The following is a 22,449-nucleotide window of genomic DNA, read 5'->3' on the forward strand; positions in this document are numbered from 1 at the left end:
TGAGGCAGAGATGTGATTTATGGAATAGAGCAGTGAAAGTGAGCTCCCCGCTGTCTCTCTCGCACTGCTGCTGCGCTTGCAAGATCTCAGGCTCTTATGTGTTTTTTGAGACACTTTTTCTTTTGTGTATTGCATTTTCTTGGGACTTTCTCATTAAACACAATATTCTAAAGGGGTTTAAATGCCTTTAATCCCAAATTCTTAAGCCTTTGGGGTGTCAACGGTAGACAACAGTGTGAAACAATGCAGTGGTAGACAAATATTTATTTGTCCAGTAACAGAAACTTTCACACAATAATTTGATGTGAAAAATATGAGGGGAAACAGAGCTACAAATCACCTGTAGAAACTTTTTTTTTTTTTTTTTTTACGCTATTCAAAGGTTCAGGGTTGGTACAATTTTATTTAAAATGTTGGTGCTCAAGAAACATTTATTATTGAAAACGGTTGTGCTGCATAATATTTTTGTGGAAACTTTTTTTCAGGATTCTTTGTTAAATAATAGAAATAATAGAAAGTTCAAAAGAACTGCATTCATTTTAAACAGAATCATTTGTAGCATTATAAATGTCTACAGTTATAATGCTACAAATGTCTTGTCTTTTTTTGTTTTTCTTTTTAGCTGAACACATGTTCAGGCATTCATTATACAACAGATGTAAAGTGTCAGGAAATGAGGGGTAAAATGAAAATGACTACTCTAAAATGGAAACTGTTTTTGATGTGTGGGTTTTAAATGCCAAAACAATTTTTAAAGGATTAGTTCACTTTAAAATGAAAATTACCACAAGCTTTACTCCACCTCAAGCCGTCCTAGGTGTATGTGACTTTCTTCTTTCTGATGAACACAATATTAATAAATATCCTGACGCAATGTCAGTCAACGGGACCAATGAGTACGAAGCTCAAGAAAGTGCTTCCATCCATCATAAACGTATACATGGCTCTGGGGGGTTAAAAAAGGCCTTCTGAAGTGAAGCGATGCATTTGTGTAAGAAAAATATCCATATTTAACTAGTTAAAAAGTAAAGTATCCAGCTTCTGCCAGACTGCCTTCCGTATTTTGCTTTTGATGGATGCACTTTCTTCAGCTTCATACTCATTGGTCCCATTCACTGCCGTTATAAAACTTGGATGCATCAGGATATTTATTAATATAACTCCGATTGTGTTCATCAGAAAGAAAAAAGTCATATACACCTGTGGTTTGAGGGTGAGTAAAGCTTGGGGTCATTTTAATTTCAAAGTAAACTAATCCTTTAAAAAAACTGCCAAAATGACAAATCAAAACTATTAATTAATAATTAACAGCACTGAGAAAAATGAATGGTATTTAAACAGAAGCAATCAAACTACACTTATGAATGATCCTGAAAGATCTTGCATTCAAAGGCGAGGATGTCGCCACCTTGTGGCAAAGGCTAGTTATGCCATATTCCTCACGCTCGCACAGATTTCTCAGAAAGCACTCACACCATTTAAATGAAGCCTGACCAGTCTTCAGTCCATTCAGCACTTTAAAGCCCATTCTCCAAAAAATGTTATTAGCCTACTATCAAGTTTCCCTTTAGCCTGTAACTTTCATTTTTTAGTCATGTATGAAGCTCAAACACTACGAAGCACTACTTCTTTTCAGCTCTGATGAGCAAGAAACTCATTGACAGATCCAAATATTTGCTTGGATTCATAGGTTATAGAGGCAGGGTGGAAAAACACACATGTATTTCATTTATACCTCTCATTGTCTTTACTACAGTGTGTCATGCCAAAATAAACATTGGATTTCTCTATTTCACTGCCAGAACTAAAATAGCAAAAACACAAGAATAGGCTGAGCAGAGGTTAAACACTTTTTACTTTGCTGTATATTTGTTTCATAGGATTGGTTTGCAAATGCTACAATACATTGTGCAGTATTTAGATAATGCAATTTTTATATTATTTGTTTTCAAAAATGCACCCTGTTAACTATATAGTGTCTACAAAATACCAGAAACAACATATATTGTTACTACATTAAAACTGGTAACTTGGTTTAATCATTGTCATCACTAAACGTTTAAAAAAATTTTTAAAAAAATACTTAAAATTTACTATTGTTTCAGTTGGTTAAAATAATTATTATTATTGATTTTGTTTACTTTACATAATAAAAAATGTTGGTACTCTGTTGGGTTGCCATTTGATTTCCATAGTAAAATCTGAATGGACATTGAAAACATCGCTGCAATACCCACAATACCAAAAGTCCCATTCAAGCACATGCAATTAGCATTTCTCTGCAGGAGGTACGACCACATCACAGGTCACTTTTTTTCTCCTTCGACATGTTGTCAGAGAGTGCTTACAAATCTTTGAAAGGTAGCATAGAGTGTACTTCATTGTCATTGTCCAACTCCCCAATTAGTCCACGTCCTAATTCTAGCATTTAGTGTTGGCATATCATGTCTCTTCTTGTTATCTTGCGTTCCAGACTTTTGTAAATAGTCATATTTAAAACTTTAATCCCCTCAATGGAAGATGACGCGCAGACAGAAAGTCCGTCATTTAGACAGATAAATGTTATCTCAGTCACAAAGCACTCTTCTCCTTTTTAACTGGCTAATGAGTTTGTTCTGCGGACTCCAGTGGAATGTTTCATCCGCAGCCCTTCAATTTGATAATGCTGTACTTTTATCCGAGATGTCCATTCTCTTTAGCAGCAGGGAAAATATACAGCGTCTTCGGCAATATACTTGTCCCTCACTTGTTTGTTGTGGCTTCAAAGCAATGCACGCATTTGTGTGTAGCAGGACAGCGTGCTGTATGTGGGTTCAAAAAGTATTACATTTGTATTTACCATTATGCTGATTTCTATGTATGTAGTATAAAATAGATAAAAGAAGAAGCTTACCAATTCTGGTTCTGGAAAAAAAAAAAAAAAAAAAAAAAAAAAAAAAAAAAAGTTTATGAGGTTTTGCACTGATACCACACTGTCAGAAAAATAATTAGGCTAACATTATATTATTATATTATATTATATTATATATATTATATTATATTATATATATATATATATATATATATATATATATATATATATATAATATATATATTATATTATATTATATTATATTATATTATATTATATTATATTATATTATAGTGCTCAGTGTAAATGAGTACACCCCCTTTGAAAAGTAACATTTTAAACTCTCAATGAACACAAAAACAATTTCCAAAATGTTGACAAGACTGTTTTATATAACATCTGTTTAACTTATAACATGAAAGTAAGATTAATAACATAACTTAAAAAACAAAATTTTCAGTTTTACTCAAATTAGGGTGATGCAAAAATGAGTACACCCCACTGAAAGTCTCTGGAGCAAAGCTAAATTTTAGACTACAAATGTCTAATTTAACAAGAATTCAAGTCTAATTATTCATTACACAGGTGTCCAGCAGACAGTTGACTATAAAAGGGTGTTAAAACTAGGGCTGCACAACGATTAATCGTGATTAATCATTTGCAAAATAAAAGTCTGTGTTTATGTAATATATGTGTTTGTTCTGTGTATAATAATTATGTATATATATATATATATATATATATATATATATATATATATATATATATATATATATATATATATATACACATACATGTATACATTTAAGAAATATATGCATGTATAAATAAATATATATATTATATTATATTTAAATATAAATATATATATATATATATATATATATATATAAATATCAAAATTTTCTTAAATATATACATGTATGTGTGTATTTATATATACATAATTATTATACACAGAACAAACACATATATTACATAAACACAGACTTTTATTTTGCAAATGATTAATCGCGGTTGTGCAGCCCTAGTTAAAACCCCTTCCCATTTCATGCTGTCAGCAATGGCACCACATGGAAGAGAAATGTCACAAGACCTGAGAAAGAAAATAATTTCTTTATACCAGAAAGGTGTAGCTACAAGAAGATCAGCAAAGCTTTCCTTATCAGTCAGAATACTGTAGCAAAAGTGGTACAAAAAAACTTTAAAAAGATGGAACTGCAGCCATCTCACAGAGACATGTCGTCCATGGAAGTTAACACCTCGACAGTAGCGTCTTCTGATGAGAAGTAGGGATGGGCGATATTATCGTTTGCGATAAATACCGTTGAAAATTCTCCTCATGATAAAAATTTGTCTCCTCGCGATAATTACGATAAGTCTAGTTGTTGACTTATTTCGTGCGCGACCGATTCACTGTTCATGTGTGGAGTTAAAACAAGCATGACGAAAGACGTGAGGCTGAGGAGCAGCTTGTTGTTAAGCGAAGTGTTCCCTTCACAATTTGGAACTGGTTTGGTTATAGAAAATCAGATGTGGAGCAAACTACGGTAATCACTATAAACAAATGTTCAATGAATGAGCCGTATGTCATTCACGCCATCATCACCCGGGTTTTGATAGCGCGCGAGTGCAGGTGAGACCTGAACATCTCACGTTGCTATTGTTTAAACTAAACTCATTTAAACCTTGCCAGTTGCCACTTTAAACATTCAACTGTAAGACGCAAAAGAGAACTTGCGCGCACTGTGAGGAGATTTATGTGTACTCATCCGAAGCGCGTACACGGAGAGCTGCGTCAGATATATTTTGTAAACTATCTGAAGACATAGTTGATTTGTTACTTTTTGATACAGTTAGGGCTGTTACGGTCGGCATGACAATCGCGCGACATATATATGAGGTTGCGTTAACTGTTTTTGTTTTTTAGCAATGAAAAATATGAAGGCCGTCCGTAAGATTACTGAGGCTGATGTAGCTTGTAAATGTAATTCCCGCCCCTGCCCAGTAGGTGGTGAGCGCGCTCCAGTGTGGCAGCAGAGCGCGAGTTCAGTCTCCAGAATAAAATGATGCGTTTGATTACAAGCACACAGTTTAGGTATATTTATGATAATAAAGTTATGATACTTATACTTAAATAATTCAGTTTCTAATCCAGTTAATTTTGTTTTAAATGGTTTGTTTTCTTATTTTTCTTGCTGACTAATGACTATCAAGTTTATGGTGTAATATATATATATATATATATATATATATATATATATATATATAATTATCGTCATTGGTATCGTTATCGCAATAAATACCTGAAATTATCGTGATAATTTTTTTAGGCCATATCGCCCATCCCTAATGAGAAGGGTTGAAGAAAATCGGCATGCAAGTTCACTGCAGTTGTCTAAAGAAGTAGAAAGCCAATCTGGGGTGACTATTTCCCGTGACACAATATGGCGTACACTGCAGAGGAATGGCATGCATGGGTGCCGTCCACGAAAGAAGCCTCTCCTAAAGCCCAGCACAAAAAAGCCTGCCTAGAGTTTGCCAGGGTCCATGCTGACAGACTACTAAGATGAAGACTACTGGGAGTTTATACTCTGGAGTGATGAGACCAAGATGCCCTTGGTCATCGTGCACTTTTCCAACATGACAATGATCCTAAACACACATCTAAGACCACTGTTGGATTTCTGAAGAAGAACAGGGTGAAAGTGATTCATTGGCTCTTTATCTGAACTCAATCGAACACCTAAAGGGAATTCTGAAGAGACAAGTTGAGCATCACTCTCCATCCAGCATCCAGTCTCTAAAAGAGGTCATTCTTGATGAATTGAAAAAGATAGATGTTGCAAAATGTTGCCAACTTGTTCATTCCATGCCTAGAAGACTTGGTGCTGTCATTAAAAATCATGGGGGCCAAACAAAGTACTAGATGTAGTAGTTTTTGTTGTGGGATGTACTCATTTTTGCATCACCTTAATTTGAATAAAACTGAAAAATGTGTAACCTAAGTTATATTATTAACCTTACTTTCATGTTATAAAATGTTACTTTTCAAAGGGCGTGTACTCATTTACGCTGAGCACTGTGTGTGTGTGTGTGTGTGTGTGTGTGTGTGTGTATATATATATATATATATATATATATATATATATATATATATATATATATATATAAAATATATACAGGGAGTGCAGAATTATTAGGCAAGTTGATTTTCTGATCATATTTTTTTCCCAAGCACATTTTACCAATTCCAATCCACATCAATCTTAATAACTACTATTAATATTGTTTTTAATCATTTATAAGTGATATATAATTGTTCATGAAGGCTGGAAATGAAAAATGCCTTATATTCAGGTGTGCAGAATTATTAGGCAAGTTTTCTTTTACAGGCAAAATGAGCCAAAAAAGAGATTTAACTCAGACTGAAAAGTCAAAAATTATTAAATACTCATGAGAAGGATGCAATACTAATGCAATACTAGAAATTGCAAAGTTAAAGCATGACCAAGGGACAGCAAAATGCTCATTGGGTCAGCGGGGTCAGACAAAAACAGGTGGAAAAGAAAAGACACATGTTAACTGCAAAATAATTAAGAATTAAGGTGAAGAATTAAGTGTGAAACCATCAGGAACCCTTTAGTCTCCAGCGCCACCATTTTCCAGAGCTGCAACCTACCTGGAGTCTCCAGAAGTGCAAGGTGTTAGGATCTCAGAGACTTAGGTTAGCTAAAGAATCCTAAAAATGACCTGCACTTGATAAGAATCACAAGCTGAAGTGTTATAAAATACATGAAGACTGGGTTTTAATAGGGCTTATAGACAGACAGCTTGAGAATGACTCCTGATGGACCAGCACCACATCCTCTTGTACCACTGTTTGAAGAATTTATCTTCCAGAATCTGGCAGTAAGGTGTTTGAGTTCACTTTTAGTCCATCTCTTATCCTGAAATGTCTGTCTTGCAGAGATGGACTAAAAATGATCTTCCAAAACTTACTGCCAGATTCTGGAAGATAAATTCTTCAAACAGTGGTACAAGAGGATGTGGTGCTGGTCCTTCAGGAGTCACTCTCAAGCTGTCTGTTTATAAGGCCTATAAAAACCCAGTCTTCATGTATTTTATAACACTTCAGCTTGTGATTCTTATCAAGTGCGGGTCATTTTTTAGGATTCTTTAGCTAACCTAAGTCTCTGAGATCCTGAGACCTTGCACTTCTGGAGACTCCAGGTAGGTTGCAGTTCTGGAAAATGGTGGCGCTGGAGACTAAAGGGTTCCTGATGGTTTCACACTTAATTCTTCACCTTAATTCTTAATTATTTTGCAGTTAACATGTGTCTTTTCTTTTCCACCTGTTTTTGTCTGACCCCGCTGACCCAATGAGCATTTTGCTGTCCCTTGGTCATGCTTTAACTTTGCAATTTCTAGTATTGCATTAGTATTGTGTCCTTCTCATGAGTATTTAATAATTTTTGACTTTTCAGTCTGAGTTAAATCTCTTTTTTGGCTCATTTTGCCTGTAAAAGAAAACTTGCCTAATAATTCTGCACACCTGAATATAAGGCATTTTTCATTTCCAGCCTTCATGAACAATTATATATCACTTATAAATGATTAAAAACAATATTAATAGTAGTTATTAAGATTGATGTGGATTGGAATTGGTAAAATGTGCTTGGGAAAAAAATATGATCAGAAAATCAACTTGCCTAATAATTCTGCACTCCCTGTATATATATACACACACAGTGCTCAGCGTAAATGAGTACACCCCCTACATATATATATACAGATAGCATAAAACCTTTAAAACCAAATCTTTCCTTTTACTCACAGGAGGACATGTATGGTGTTCCACAACAAAAAACATAATGGAAGGAGACGAACTTGCAGCCTGTGTGGTGGATTTGCACGCGCATCTTCAAACACCAGCTCAAACTCCCTACGGTCAAGGGATGTACCCGGCCCGACAGCTGGACAGCATCCAACTCCTTCCTCAGCAAGCCGCCATGGCATCCATACTGCCCGGCGCTATCATAAACAGTGAGTGCTGCATTATCAGACCTCTGCCACAGTGGATAGACTGATTAATGTGCTTGGTTAAAAATGGAAATCCATGTCAAAGAGTCATCACAGTTCTGATGTGCATGTTTGCCATGGATAAGAGAATTACCAAGAGTTGAGGTTGACCTTCAGTTTGCAGGAATTAGATATTTACCCTCTTCCATTCTCTAATCACAGTTAACAAGAATTTGATGGAAACAACAGCACATTTGCTTTGATGGGTTCATGGGTTATGTGGTTCATCTAATTACAGTTAGATTGTATCCCAGCTTCCATCTGGGACCGATGTGTTCTTCAGCCTAACTGTATTACCTTTACTTTTTTATGATAATATTCTGTTTTAAATTACAAAAAAGCATTTACACCTGGACATGAACAAAGCAATTTTTCAAACAAAGAAATCTGTGTTATAAAATTAATAAAACATATTTAAGATTTTGCATTATTTCAAAGTCACTATTTTGTATTAGATTACAAAACTGTGAAAAAGAAGCATTTCTCTGGTGGTCTCAGACTTCTTGACCCCACTATATTTAACTTTGCAATTTTAGATGTTGGGTTTTCACAAGCTTTAGATAATTCAATATGAATATGCTTGTGTCCATTTCTGTCTTTGTAGAAGACATCTTCCCCTGTAAGGCATGTGGCATCTGGTTTCGGAGTGAAAGAAACCTCCAGGCCCACCTTATGTATTACTGCAGTGGGCGACAAAGGGACCCTGAGATCGTGGCAGAGAAAAACGCCAATATCAGCCATCAAATGCTCCGCAATTGCACATACCCACAATGCAATATGAGCTTTGCAGGCTCACATGCCCTGGAAATGCACTTATCAACACATAACTGTGAGTAGACCAGTAAGACATTCTATTTTAAACAACCAGCAACAAATAAAAAAGAGAAAATTTGTAAATATTCAAGAGCCACTGTTAAAAAAAAAAATGTTCCTTTGCTGAAAAAAAGTCTTAACTAGTCTCCTAGCTTGCTCAGGTTGGTCTAGTTTAATGGTTTTAGACAAATTTTAGCAATTGCCAGCTGGTCAAGCTGGGAAACCAGCTTGACGACCAGCTACACAAGTTGAACACAATATTGGCAAGGCTGGGACTTAGGCTGGTTTGAGATGTTTTTGGCCTTTCCCCCCCACTTTTTATTCATAGTTTAGTAGAGAGACGGCAGAAAATTATGGGTATAGTGGATCAGGAAATGTTCTAAACTTGATTCAAACTAATGTTATCCACACAAGCACATGTTGGAGCCTGTGCACAAACTGCCTTGGTTAGTCTAAACTGTGTATGATAGCGTTGGTCATTAACATCAATCCTGTTTTTTGTTTGTTTTTGTTTTTCAAGCTCTCAAGTCAGATGAGATATCAACTGGAAGCAACTTGAAATGCACAATTTGTGACTACACTGCTGAAACTCTTATGGTACTCCAACACCACATCCTCTCCCATCTGTCCCAAACCGGCCTGAGATGTGGTCACTGCCACTTCACTTTCCAAACCCCCAGAGAACTGGCTAAACATCAGGAACTACATGGACATAGCTGTACGGTCAACAAACTCATCAAAGAAGACAAAGCTGATAACTCTCCTAGCAGCACTGCAGGCAGCCCTCATCAAGTCAGAGCTAATGCAAACATAAAAGACCTTCAGGAAAGAACAGTAAAGCATGATATAAGTCAAATTTCAGAGCTGGAAAGCATAGAAAGTAGCCAGACATCCACTAAGGGTGAGGGGAACTCAGGAAACAAGGGTAGTGTTTCATATTCCAGAGTAAAGTCAGAACCTTCTAGTCCACGATTAGCCTCCTCACCCATTCAGCACCACCTCCCTCCTGCCTTTCCCATGCCCCCTTTCATACCACATGTCCCATTCTCACAGGATATTACGGTGGGCCCACAGGCATCTGAGATACTGGCCAAAATGTCAGAGCTAGTCCATCGAAGGTTACGTCATGGGGGAAACTCTTACCCTCCAGTCATGTACAGCACACTTGTGCCAAAAGGAGCAACATGCTTCGAATGCAATATCACCTTCAACAACCTTGATAATTATTTGGTACACAAGAAGCACTACTGCAACACTCGCTGGGAAAACACACACAAGCCGCATGACTTCCCTGGACTTTTGGATAAACCAGCAGGCACTGTAAGCCCTAAAATCGGAGCCAGTTTGGCTGTTATGTTAAATGCCGGCCATCCCTCTGAAGTAAAAGGGCCTGAGTCTAACCCTTGCAATCCCATTGCAGGTGGAAAAGTGACAGATGAACTGTCTGTGCAAGTTAAAAAAGCGTCAACTCCATCGGGTGCACAGGAGAGGCCAAACGGTACACAGCTGGATTTACAAAGCCAGAAATTGCCGCCAACTGAAACTGACCCCAACCACACAACATGTGAAGCCTGCAAAATAACCTTTAGTCGACATGAGACCTACATGGTGCACAAGCAGTATTACTGTGCCACTCGCCATGATCCTCATGTGAAACGTGCAAACAATAAAGGAGTAGCCAATCAGAAGTCAGTACGTCCACGTAAAAGAAGAAAGGCTTATGAGCTGGCCGCTCCTGAACAAGAACAAATGCCACCCATGGGTATACCATCATTTCTTGGAATGCCCACTATTGGAGGTCCATACTTATCAAAGGACACATTGGATAGCTTTAGGGACCATCAGAGATACAACATGATCCAGGGGTTAGTACCCAAATATCCAGAGGCTTCACTGACAGTTACAAAATCAGCTATTGTGTCAAAATGTAATGCAATCTCTAAGGAAGAAGGTGATGCACCAATAGATCTCAGTAAAAAATGCATGCCACAGTTTGGCAACACTTCGCTTTCCCCTAAAGGACTTATGGATTACCATGAGTGTGTCGTGTGCAAGATAAGCTTTAACAAAGTTGAGGACTATCTTAAGCACAAACAGAACTTCTGCCCAGGTACTATTTTGCAAAACGCTTCCACTGAGAACAAAAGCTTCAAAAAAGAAGGTCCAAGAAATACCAACAATCTCTTAGAGAACACCCTTTTTGAGCTCCCAGCTCTGCATGGGAAGACTGAGCATCCAAATGCAGCAACAAGTTCTGACATCCAAGCTTCCAGTGAGGAACAACTAATGCCAGTCAAAGATGACCTGAGGAGTGTGTTTCAACCCACTGGGGGTTACTCAAGTCCTGCTAAGAAAATGAGACCTGATGAGCAAATTTGGCCTTACTATGAAATCAAACCCACTGATTATGCTACAGGGATGTTGGTCTCACAAAGTGAACGGAGGCAGAGTCCAAATGAGGGCAGTGAAGGAGAGAAAGACCAGCCGATGCCTGATGGTAGCCATCTTAGCACAGATGACCCTGAGAGCCAGAACAAGTCCTCATCCTTAGAGGACAGTCTTAAACTTGAGGACAAGATGGAAGATGCTGGAACTAAACAACATGGTTCCGCTACACCAGACAGCCATGTAGACAGTTCAAACAGCTATAAGGAAAGCACAATGCTGATGCCATCTCCAAAGACTGAGGAAGTCTCGACAAGCTTCAAGAGAATGTTGAGTGGGTCAACTGCCAGTAATGTAAAGTACTGCCGCCCATGTGACATCCAGTTCAACAACCTCTCAAACTTTATAACACACAAGAAGTTTTACTGCTCGTCACACACAGCGGAGCATGTTAAATAGTGAACCTGTCAATTGTCTTAAATCTAGTTCACAGTAGTAAAAAAGGTAGTGCTGTTAATGAGCGCTGCCTCTTGAATTCACATGGGCCCCAACCCCCAGGCACTTAAGCAGTGTAAAGACATGTTTAGTCCCTCCAGGGCCCAGGACAACATTCCCAGTTGTAGCCACTTGACATCGGCCCTGCTGTTTTGAATCTGACACCATTTGCTTGCAGTGGACACTTGCTTGGCTATTATTTGTGAAGACTAAAAGTGACAATATGCCCCCTCCTTTTTAAAGTGGACACAAGCCTTGAATCAGTCATATTAGATGTTTCACAAGCACTGTTTTTTCCCCTTGTAGTCAACAACATGAGACATTTTACAATTCCATGCTGGTGTACTCATCAGCAGGAGGACAATCAAATCAGGAGATTTATCCTACCAGTCATTTATTAGAAACTTTTAAAATATTTGTTGGGAATATTCTGTGTTGATAGTTTTGTGTGTGTGTTTTTTATGTATTTATTTATTTAATAATAGTTGCAGCTCTAAAAAGATGCAGATCTGAAATGAAAAACAAGTTTATGAAAGTTTTAGAATTACAAAAAGCCACATGATTTGTAGAAATTGATTAAAAAGAAAAATATACAGATGGTGGAGCAACCTCTGAATGACTGTCAGCATATCCTTAAATACTTGCAATCAAGTTTTCTGAATTAATAATTGTCAATACATGTAGAGTCTAGTTTGTCCTTGATGTTTCTTTATGCTTCAAAATGTTTTTCTTGTCAATGCAGAACTCTTCTTAAAAAGGTGACCTGTATGTGTGTTTGATTCATTATCTCTTTTTTAAATATTTGGCTTCTAATGCAATACTTTTTAAAAGATGAAACATTATTTAAAGCAGTATTATGAAAGGGTAACTTTTTTACTTTGACCCCAGAAAATGTCTGTGTGAAGTGTTTACTGAAGTCTACCTGGAGAAGGGTTTACACTTGGTATGGATGACTCACTGTAATCTTTCCTACAGAAAAACTAAATAATCTCATGAAAAAAAAAAAAAAAAAAAAAGTGTCAAAAATGTGTTGCTATGCATGTACCTGTATGGAATGAAATTCCAGAAATGTGGGAAATGTTATTTTATGTGGCATAAAAATTAAAATTTTTATCTCAGGACAGCAGTGTCAATGAATTTGCTATAGATCATTTATTATTATTATTATTATTATTGTTATTGTTATTAAATTTATTAAAGGACACAAATTTAGTTCAGGATATACTGAATATCCCTAGAAATCTATAGTCGCATCATTCAGGACAGTAGGAGTTTGTATCTCCAAATGTGCAGGCACTAGCACCACCTAGTGTTAGTTACGATTCAAGACATGATATCATTACCTTTTCTTAATGGCATGCATCACACTGAAGGCCCATATCATAGCATAATTCTTATGGTCTACTGTCTTGTATAGATCTATCTAGTATTTATTAGGTTACTCGTGTACAGTCAGGTCACTTGTGTCAGAGATATCCAATCCTGCTCCTGGAAGATCACTTTCCTGCAGAGTTTAACTCCAACACACCTGCTTGGATGTGTATATTAATTCTGAAGACCTTGATTAGCTGGTTCAGGACATTTTAATTAGGGCTGGTATGGGCAACTTCGGTCCCACTGTTGGAGTAAAACTCTGCAGGACAATGGCCTTCCAGGACCGAAGTTGCCCATCCCTGAATTAGGGCTAAAGTCTGCTGGAAGGTGGCCCCTCCAGGAGCAGCAGGATTGGACACCTCTGATTTAAAGGGTTAGTTCACCCAAAATTGTGTGTGATGCTGGCACAGGAGCCGGCCAATTCTGAGCCAGCGTTTGGACATAAACACAGAAGTGCTGCACTGTCAACTGCATATGAGATTGACAGGGTAGAGAAGAAATTGTTGAATAAAGGCATTTATTTATTTATTTATTTATTTTTTTGCACACAAAAAGTATTCTTGTTGCTTCATAACATCAAGGTTGAACCACTGTAGTCAAGTTGACTTTTAACAATGTCTTTGCTACTTTTCTGGACCTTGAATGATGGTAATTATGTTGCTTTCTATGGGGAGTAATAATCTCAATTTGTGTTCCAAAGATGAAAAAAGTTCTTACGGATTTGTAATGACATGAGGGCAAGTACTTAATGACAGAAATTTCATTTTAGGGTGAACTAAACCTTTAATGATGTGCAGCTATTCTGTGGTTTGTGCATTAGTGGAACATTTTTTTTGAAAATAATTAATCATGAATAATCAGATCAAGACAATAGCACATGAATTAGTCAGGAATCCAGGCAGTTTATTTTCTGAGAGGATACCAGACAAAGACCCAAGCTTTCCAGATGCATCACTAGAGCATCTGTGTTTTGCTTGATGATTAGACTGGATGCACCGGCACTTCTCAGGGCCTCCTTCACATCAACACCTGAGGGGCAAGTGATGGAACACATCGTTCATCTCATAGGGAGCTGAACAGACGTGCTGTTCTGTGAGTCCTCATACCCATCTCTGCAACATCCAGGACAAGGTGCATGTTAAGCTTCTAAGCAGGAAATGCACAGAGGTGCAGTTATCATGGAACCACATTTATGGTGGATTAGCAAAAGCCATGATAGTGTAGCCTATATCCTTTGCAAGGTCGCCACGTGTTTGCTAGTCGACATGAAACGTTCAAAACAAACTCTCACTTATAAATTGTTTTTAAGGGAAAAATTATCTGCCACATCTTACTATAACGTATCAATTTCAAATAATATTGTTAGTGCCTTACAAAACCCCAGCAAGCAGCCCCACCACCACCCCTCCTCAGGCTGTTATTATTTAAAATAAATAAATATTCAACAAACTTTTTCCTTAAATATTTCCAAACTTTTTCTGTTAATAATCCTGTTTATAGTAACCACAAACACTATAACTTCACAGATATCAGTTTTTCTACACGAGTTGATGGCAATTGGGGTCAGTTTAAAAAAAAAAAAAATGAAAAAAATTATTCAGTGTTTCGTCTCTACCTGTTTCACCTGTGGCTATTTCAGCCCTCAGCCATTTATATCAAATAGTTGGATGGCTGAGGGCTGAAATAAAATCTAATAGAAGTTGTCAAAGATGTGTTGCTATGCATAGGCTACCTTTATGAAATTAAATTCCAGAATTATGGCAAATGTTAAATTGTGTGACATAAAAATAAAAATTCTTATCTCAGGGCAGCAGTGTGTCAATTTTCTATATCATCATCATTTTCTATGCACACGTTTAGGACCTACTGAATATCCATAGAACTCTATCATTGCGTCATTCAGGAACAGTGTGTATCACCAAATGTGCAAACACTACCACCTAGCGTTAGTTATGATTCAAGACATGAAATCATTGCCTTTTCTTTAAATTTTAAAGCAAACAGCTTTAGTACATAATGGCATTCAGATGCGTGATTTTGGGCGGTTGAAAACTATTTGAGTTGTTGTCCTAGAACTAATCTTAACCATTTCATTTAAAATCCACAGCTATCATAGCATGTAAACTTAGAGAACAAGTAAGATATTGCTTGTCTCTGGCATTAGTGCAGTCATTTCTTATGGTGTCTGTTGTGTATTAGGGACATTCTCCACAAGGGTGTAGCAAATTAGCTCAAAATAAATATGATAATTAAACTCCAAAAAAAAAAAGTGTTAATTGTTTATTAATTCTATGAAATGTTCATTTCCAGGTTATGGGAAATAACAATCTTATTGTACAGTACTACTCAGAGCATGTAGTCAAGATCTGCGTGATTAGAGACTCCAGTATGAGCATGAAACACGAACAACTTTATGTGTGACATGAACAAGACTTTATTAACTAGACTAAACACTTAAACTACTCTAACATTCACACACATACATACATACAGTTTACCAAGGGAAAGAGAGAGCTGAAGCAGAATGCAGGAAAGCAAGAAGTTACAGCATTGAAATTCAGCAGAACAGCCTTCAGTAAACCATCAGTTTAGTTCTAACACACCCTTCTTTAAAAGGGGTAAGGATACTCAATGTATCAAATAATGAGACTAAGTTTGATACTTGCATGTCTTGCCAATTTGAATTAAAACTGTCCTGATGCAATTTGTGGAGGCTCCTGTTGAATCTTTGCTGATATTGTCTTGATGAAAGAGAACCATTTGGATTCAGAGGATCTTTGGTGAATGGAAGGTCTAGGCCGAAGCCTGGCACAAGCTTGGGGTTCCTTAGAAGCTTCTAGCTTCTTAGCATCATCTTCACATCAGCATTTTCAGTACAGGAAAACAGAGGGAAGAGGGTGTGATCTTGTGATCAGTGACTTTAAAAAGTGAAGATGTCACACCCTCTTGAGGTGTCTGAGCCAATAAGGATTTGCCCCTTTAGAGGGAAGTTTTACGAGTCTTTGTTCTGTAGCAAGATATTAGCATAAGACATTGGATTGGATGTATGAGAGAAGAACCTTCTAGATTCTTATAATACTAATGTGTCACAGAGGTAGCAACGTGTAACATTAATTAACAAATAAAAATGGAAATTGGAGTTCATCAATACCAAACATGCTACCCATGTGATTTTAGTTAACCATAAATTTTCAACTCCGAAACATTATTACCAAAATAGTTCAAAAGAGAGAATTAACCCTCTGGAGTCTGAGGCTGATTTGGGGCCTGGAGAAGTTTTGACATGCCCTGACATTTGTGCTTTTTTCAGTTGTTCATAAACATATTAATGACACAAGTGTCATTACACTGTATTCAGCACAAACTAGGCTACCATAATATGTGAGGAACATGTGTGTACATGTTTGTGTTTTTGAAGGAATAACGTTTATGCGTGGTTACTGAAAAAACAAAAAACTTAAGTCACTGATATAAGGCCAATAAAAGTATATTAAATCTGTGTTCACAAGACTTTTGGGTATTGAAGGTTGTAGACTAGAGTTTTTGCTTCAAAATTATGTAAAAATTATGCTGACTACTCTTTCATTTATAACAATATACTGATTTAGTTTTTGTAAGACACTTTTTGCCAAGAAACACGGTATGCGAGGAGGCGTGAATCTCCATGAATAATGGCTCATTCTCACCTGTGAAGACAAAAGAATTGAATAGTAATGACCTGAAAAGACTTGCATATTAATGAGGCATTTCAGTCAGGTAGGCTGTGAAAAAAAACTTCTGTGATGTCTCAAGCTCATCATGGTATATGAAACATACAGAAAATTTTTATTACAATATAAAATAATGGTTTTATATTATACTTTAAAATATAATGTATTTCTGTGATGCAAAGAGTCTGAATATAGGCTTTTAGTTTAAAAGCATGCACATTTGGAGAAATATAGGATTCTCATATGTTTATGTCAATTTTCTATACAGAGGAGTTATTTTTTATTTAATATTCATTGTTATCTCTATGAGCGCTGGTGTTTGCAATTCATACTGCAGCCGGAGGGCACTCTGTGCATTTTAGTCCACAAATTCACCTAAGAAGAAGACGATATTCCATGAATGGTGTTTACCAATTCATACTACAGCCGGAGGGCGCTAAAGAAACAAAAACTCACTTAAAACTTATCAATAGAAGAAAACAAACAGGAATTTACTGAATGTCTTCCAGAGATCGCTAACCATGGCTTTTTCATCCAGATAAACAATTTTCAAGGCAATAAATACACGATTGAGATGATGAATGCATGTGTTGTCTCTGAATTTGCCTGTGAATAGCGCTGGCTCCGTGGGTGTGGCCGCATTAGTGGGTAATGAGCTGAATCACGGACTTCTGACATGGCTCTCTTTTCATACAGATTACATAAACACAGAATGTTTGTTTTCGATTTGACTTGCACGATTTAAAACCTGACATTTCAACGTTTTGTTAGACATAAGTATGAATTTTTTGTGATTAGTATTCACTAAGTTACAGTTCATTTTCTGAGAACTATCAGATTGGACTTCGTTCAGAGGGAGATGAGAGATCACGCATCATGTTAGTTTTCTTTATTTTACAAAAAGCACAACATTTTGTTTTTACTCTGAGTGTATACAAATAAAAGGAGATATTCTATAGTTTCAATTGATGTATTACTTATGTTTCTATGACAAAAAATGACAGAGTATTTTAAGTCTGTTTTGCTGCAATGTGAAAAAAAACCTGCAAAACGCGCCGGCGCGTTTTTAGACCTCAGAGTGTTAATACATAGCATAAACCCTATAAAAAGAAAGTCATGAGATGGGAAAATTGGATTGTTTATACATTTCTCAAGTGGTTATATATAGAATATATAGGATTAAGAGGATTTATTTGTCCTTCTCAGAAAGAATGAAGTCAGAGTCACTAGTTTCTGCAAAATTCTTTCTGATCGTAAAAGTTCTTATCAGTTTTCCCGTGTCCTGTTCTGCCTGTGTGTTAGCTACGTTTGGGATGCTAGTTGCAGTTTTAGGGGGATGGGTTCACAGAACTTTGATAGAGTGAGTTTCTGGATAATTCATTAAATATAATGAAATATAATGCGAAATTTGTGCCAAATCTAGCTAACAGGCTGAAACCGTTGCACGAGTCCCCCCATAGCATAGCGGAACTCTGGCAGCCACTGGTCCCAGGTCTGATGTTGTTGACCCACAAAAGCAGCAATCATTGTTTTTATGGTTCGGTTAAATCTCTCAGATAGATTTGACTGTGGGTGGTAGCTCGTTGTTAGTTTTTGAACGCAACCCCATGTCTTGCACAGATCGCCCAGAAGGCTGGAAGTAAATTGGGGACCCCTATCGGACACCAGGTATTTGGGCACCCCCCATTGGGTAAATATCTCCTCCCTGAGTATTTTCACTACTTTCTGGGTCTTGCCGTTTATATTTCTGGCATACCTCACAGCCTTTGACATACTGCCACACATCCTTCCTGACGGATGGCCACCATGCCACATCTAGGATTTTCAGCAGGGTTTTCAACTGTCCAAGATGGCCACCTAGGGGATTATCATGTTAAAAATGCATGAAGTCAGTGGTTAATGAGGTTGGTACTACCAACTGATACTTCTCTCCCTTATTCCTTAAAGGAACTTTGCGGTACCACACCCCTTGGTGGTCTTCAAAGGTGATGGGCTGTTCCTTGACTGATCGAGGTTGGATGCCAGATTGCAGGTAAGTGATAGTATTGTCCAAACGTTGGGCTTGAGCAATTTCTTCCAGAGAGTGGGGTAAGGTGGACGAATGTTGTGATGACATGGATAGACATGGTGCATCATTTGTAGAACACGGCTCCTGGACCCGGGATAAAGCGTCAGGTCCCAAGTTAAGGCAGCCCTTTCTGTGATGGACCTGAAAGTTGAATTGTTGCAGGCGGAGTGTCCAGCGGGTTAGACGGGAGGAGGTTTTAGGGCAGTTGAATGCCCAGGAGAGTGCTGAGTGGTCCGTGAAAACATCAAAAGGCCTTTCCTCCAGGTAATGCCTCCACTTTTCAACAGCCCAAACCACTGCTAGACATTCCTTTTCAGAAGTGCTGTAATTCTTCTCGGCCCCTGTTAAGGTCCGTGATGCATACGCCACCACTTGTTCTCCTTCATCCGAGTGTTGAGTGAGGATGGCGCCCAGTCCTACATCATTCGCATCAGTATGAACCTGGAAAGTTTTGTTGAGGTCAGGTTGTATCAATACAGGTGAGTTCTGTAATCTTTGTTTAAGAGCATCCATTCTAGCCTGACACTCTGGAGTCCATTCCCACTTTACTCCTTTCTTTTTGAGGTGGTTCAAAGGAGCAGATATGTCAGCGAAGTGGGGAATGAACTGATGATACCACCCTGCCAGGCCCAAAAACCTCTGAAGAGCTTTGAGATCTTGTGGAGGAGGGAACTCAACAACGGCCCTGGTCTTTTCTCGATCAATCTTCACCCCCCTCTCAGAGACTATATGCTTAAAGAAGTGGCATTTCTTCATGTTCAGCGTCAAATTGGCTTGGATAAGTTTATGTAGAACCGTGTTGATATCTTGAATGTGTTGTTCTTGTGACTTTGAATAGATGATGATGTCATCGATATAGACAAAACATATTTTCCCCCTCAAATCAGCTAGCACCCTCTCCATCAAACGCTGGAAGGTGGCAGCGGCATTTCTGAGTCCATACGGCATAGACTTGAATTGAAATAACCCCTTGGTGGTGATAAAAACGGTCTTCTCTCGACTCAACTCCTCCATCTCAACCTGCCAGTACCCAGACTGTAAATCCAACGAACTAAACCAAGAAGCACCTTCAAGGGACTCAAGGATGTCATGAATCAAGGGCATTGGGTAAGCGTCAGGTACAGTCTTGCTGTTTAGCTTCCTATAGTCCACACAAAACCTATATGATCCATCAGGTTTAGGGACTAGGACCACCGGGGATGACCAAGGTGAGAAGGATGGCTCAATAATGCCGTCCTGCAGCATCTGATCAACTTGCTTGAGAGGTTTCTTGAGAGGAGACACTCTATATGCTCGGGATTTGATGGGTATGTCGTCCATTAATGTAAGCTTGTGTTGTACCACTGATGTCTTACCCAGGGTGTTAGAGGTAGTGAGTGGCCAAGTGGAGATCAATTTCATCATCTCTTCCTGATTGTCTGAATCCCATTGAGTCCTCTTGGGGTTGAATGACATAAGCTCAGAAAGAGTGTCAGCTGGTGGTAAGGCGTAGTATAGATTCAGCTTTGCCGCCGTAAGAGAATGAGCCTGTGCTGTAGAGGTACCTGGACCTGTTGGTATCACCAAAGGCAAGAAAGGGTAATATGTGTATCCTCTTTCAGATTTTAACCCATACCTGCATTGTCCCACCTCCAAGACAGCACCCGTGGCACTCAGGAAATCCAGACCAGCAATAAGAGGAAAGGCGAGGTGAGTATCTTTCAGGATATAAGTATCCATACTGCACTCTTGATCATGCAGGTCTCTGGACTGGTGAATTGTTCCATCCGCCATAATAAATCTCTGAGGACTGGAGTTAACGACCGCTGGTGTCTCCCCCTTCACCTGTTTCCACAGGTTCTCTTGCATTAATGTGTAAGTGCTGCCTGTGTCCAGAACCGCCCTCACTTCTCTGCCATTCACCCTTATAGGCACAACAAGGAGAGAAGACCCAGGATGGGATTGGGCTAGGTTTACTCCAGCCAGGTTTTTGTTGAAGGTACGTTCTCCAGCTTTTTTGTATGGCTTTTCTTTGCTGCTCTGAGTGCTGACTTTTTGCCAGTAGTCTTTGGCTCCCATGCAGTCCTTCTCCACTCTTGACCCCACCTTCACCAGTTGCTCCACCGAGTGAACTGTTCCTCTCAGGCATCCTGCGACCCTGGGGTTGATGTTGTTCAAGATGCGGTTCAGAGGGCCCGGTAGTCATAAGCAAAGTCCCTTAGGCGTTGTTGTGGCTGTTGAACCAGGGTCCTCAGCTTTTCCTCCACTTCAGAGAGGTAATCGTCTGAAAGAAAAGCAGCCACGAATGCCTTTTTGAAGGACTTCCAGTCCGTTACCTTCGCCTTCTCTGCCTTCCACCAGCTCAGAGCGGGTCCCTTAAGGACCGTACTTAAGGTTCCAATAAGCTCGACACAAGGAAGGGGCCTGATCTCCAGGAAGTTCTCACATTGCTCTATGAAGTTAAGCATCTCCGAGGTCTCACAGGAGTCGCCAAAAGAGGGGAACTCAATGCGGATGGGAGGTCGAGCACAGAATGAGGAAGCGACAGCCCCTACTGAAGAAGAGGTAAGCACATTTTGGCGATTAGTATGCAAGGGGGGGGGGGGGGATGTCATATGTATCATCAAGAGGTTTAAAAGTTGGAACTTTCTCCCTAGACACTGGAACAGGGGTCTGTGGATGACGTACAGACGAAAACCGTGAGGCATCCGGAGAGTAGGCCTGTAATCTGGAGAGTGTGGGAGTGCTAGTCAGTCTCAATTTTCTCATTTGACTTTCCCATTTATGGTCTCTCCTAAGAAAACAATTTGTTACAGCCTTTTCTAATTTTTCAGCCTTTTTGGTTAAGGGCCAATAAATCCACTTTACATTGTGCCAGGTCAGTGTGTACTGATTGTGCCATATCAACATTTCTTATACTATTCTCATCATCATCATCATCATCATCAGACTGTTCAGAATCAGGAAATGTACAGTGAACTAATCATAGACGTTATTTCTGCAGCTGGATTACACCTTGTCACAAATGGGCCTGCAGTAAAATCCATATCATTTGGTTACATTCTCATTTTGGACAATTCCAGGTGTAACAGTGTCATCAGTTTGCTCAACATGAACTTCAACAACTGCTTCATTATTTGTCCCATCCATAATGGCAGTTGAAAGAAAAAGAAAAGAAAAAACAAACAAACACCTTAATCAGGAAAAATCCCTGTACGGGCCACCAATATGTAACACTCAGCCTATATAAGGCAGTTTACACAACGTCAACGGGTTCTTTAACCCTTTTTTTTAACGTGTTTGAATAAAATACAAAACAGCTGTACTTATATTATTAATTAGAATAATTTACAGCAGTATAAATATTCCTCTATTATGTGGCTGCGCTACAAATTCTTATTTGGAAGACGATTTACGCTTCTAACTGATCACAGACCTCTCACCTCCATCTTTGGCCCACATTCAGGTATTCCTTCACTTGCAGCTGCAAGAATGCAGCGTTGGGCCCTTCTTCTGTCTGCACATCAGTATGAGATAAAATACAGAAGATCAGAACATCATGCTAATGCTGATGGGCTCTCCTGACTTCTCATCCAGAACCGGCAAAGGCAGAAATGTTCTACTTCAAAGAGGTGGACAATTCCCCTGTAACGGCAGCTCAGGTAAAAAAGCACACACGTACTGACCCAGTG

General features: G+C 38.5%; 1 protein-coding gene across 3 annotated transcripts in view; it reads left to right on the forward strand.

The window, feature by feature from the left end:
- Positions 1 to 12,763, forward strand: part of zfpm2b (zinc finger protein, FOG family member 2b) — a 64,058-nt gene extending 51,295 nt beyond the window's left edge. For 2 of the 3 annotated variants that reach the window (XM_048201953.1, XM_048201955.1), the window contains 3 exons: positions 7,691 to 7,897; positions 8,538 to 8,762; positions 9,267 to 12,763. In XM_048201953.1, coding sequence (XP_048057910.1) covers positions 7,691 to 7,897; positions 8,538 to 8,762; positions 9,267 to 11,590 — 2,756 coding nt within the window. In that variant the 3' untranslated portion in view covers positions 11,591 to 12,763. The remainder of the gene's footprint in view (positions 1 to 7,690; positions 7,898 to 8,537; positions 8,763 to 9,266) is intronic. The other variant, XM_048201954.1, reaches the window with a different exon arrangement.
- Positions 12,764 to 22,449: the final 9,686 nt, after the last annotated feature.

The sequence above is a fragment of the Megalobrama amblycephala genome, linkage group LG9 (assembly GCF_018812025.1).
Source record: "Megalobrama amblycephala isolate DHTTF-2021 linkage group LG9, ASM1881202v1, whole genome shotgun sequence".
Lineage (NCBI taxonomy): Eukaryota > Metazoa > Chordata > Actinopteri > Cypriniformes > Xenocyprididae > Megalobrama > Megalobrama amblycephala.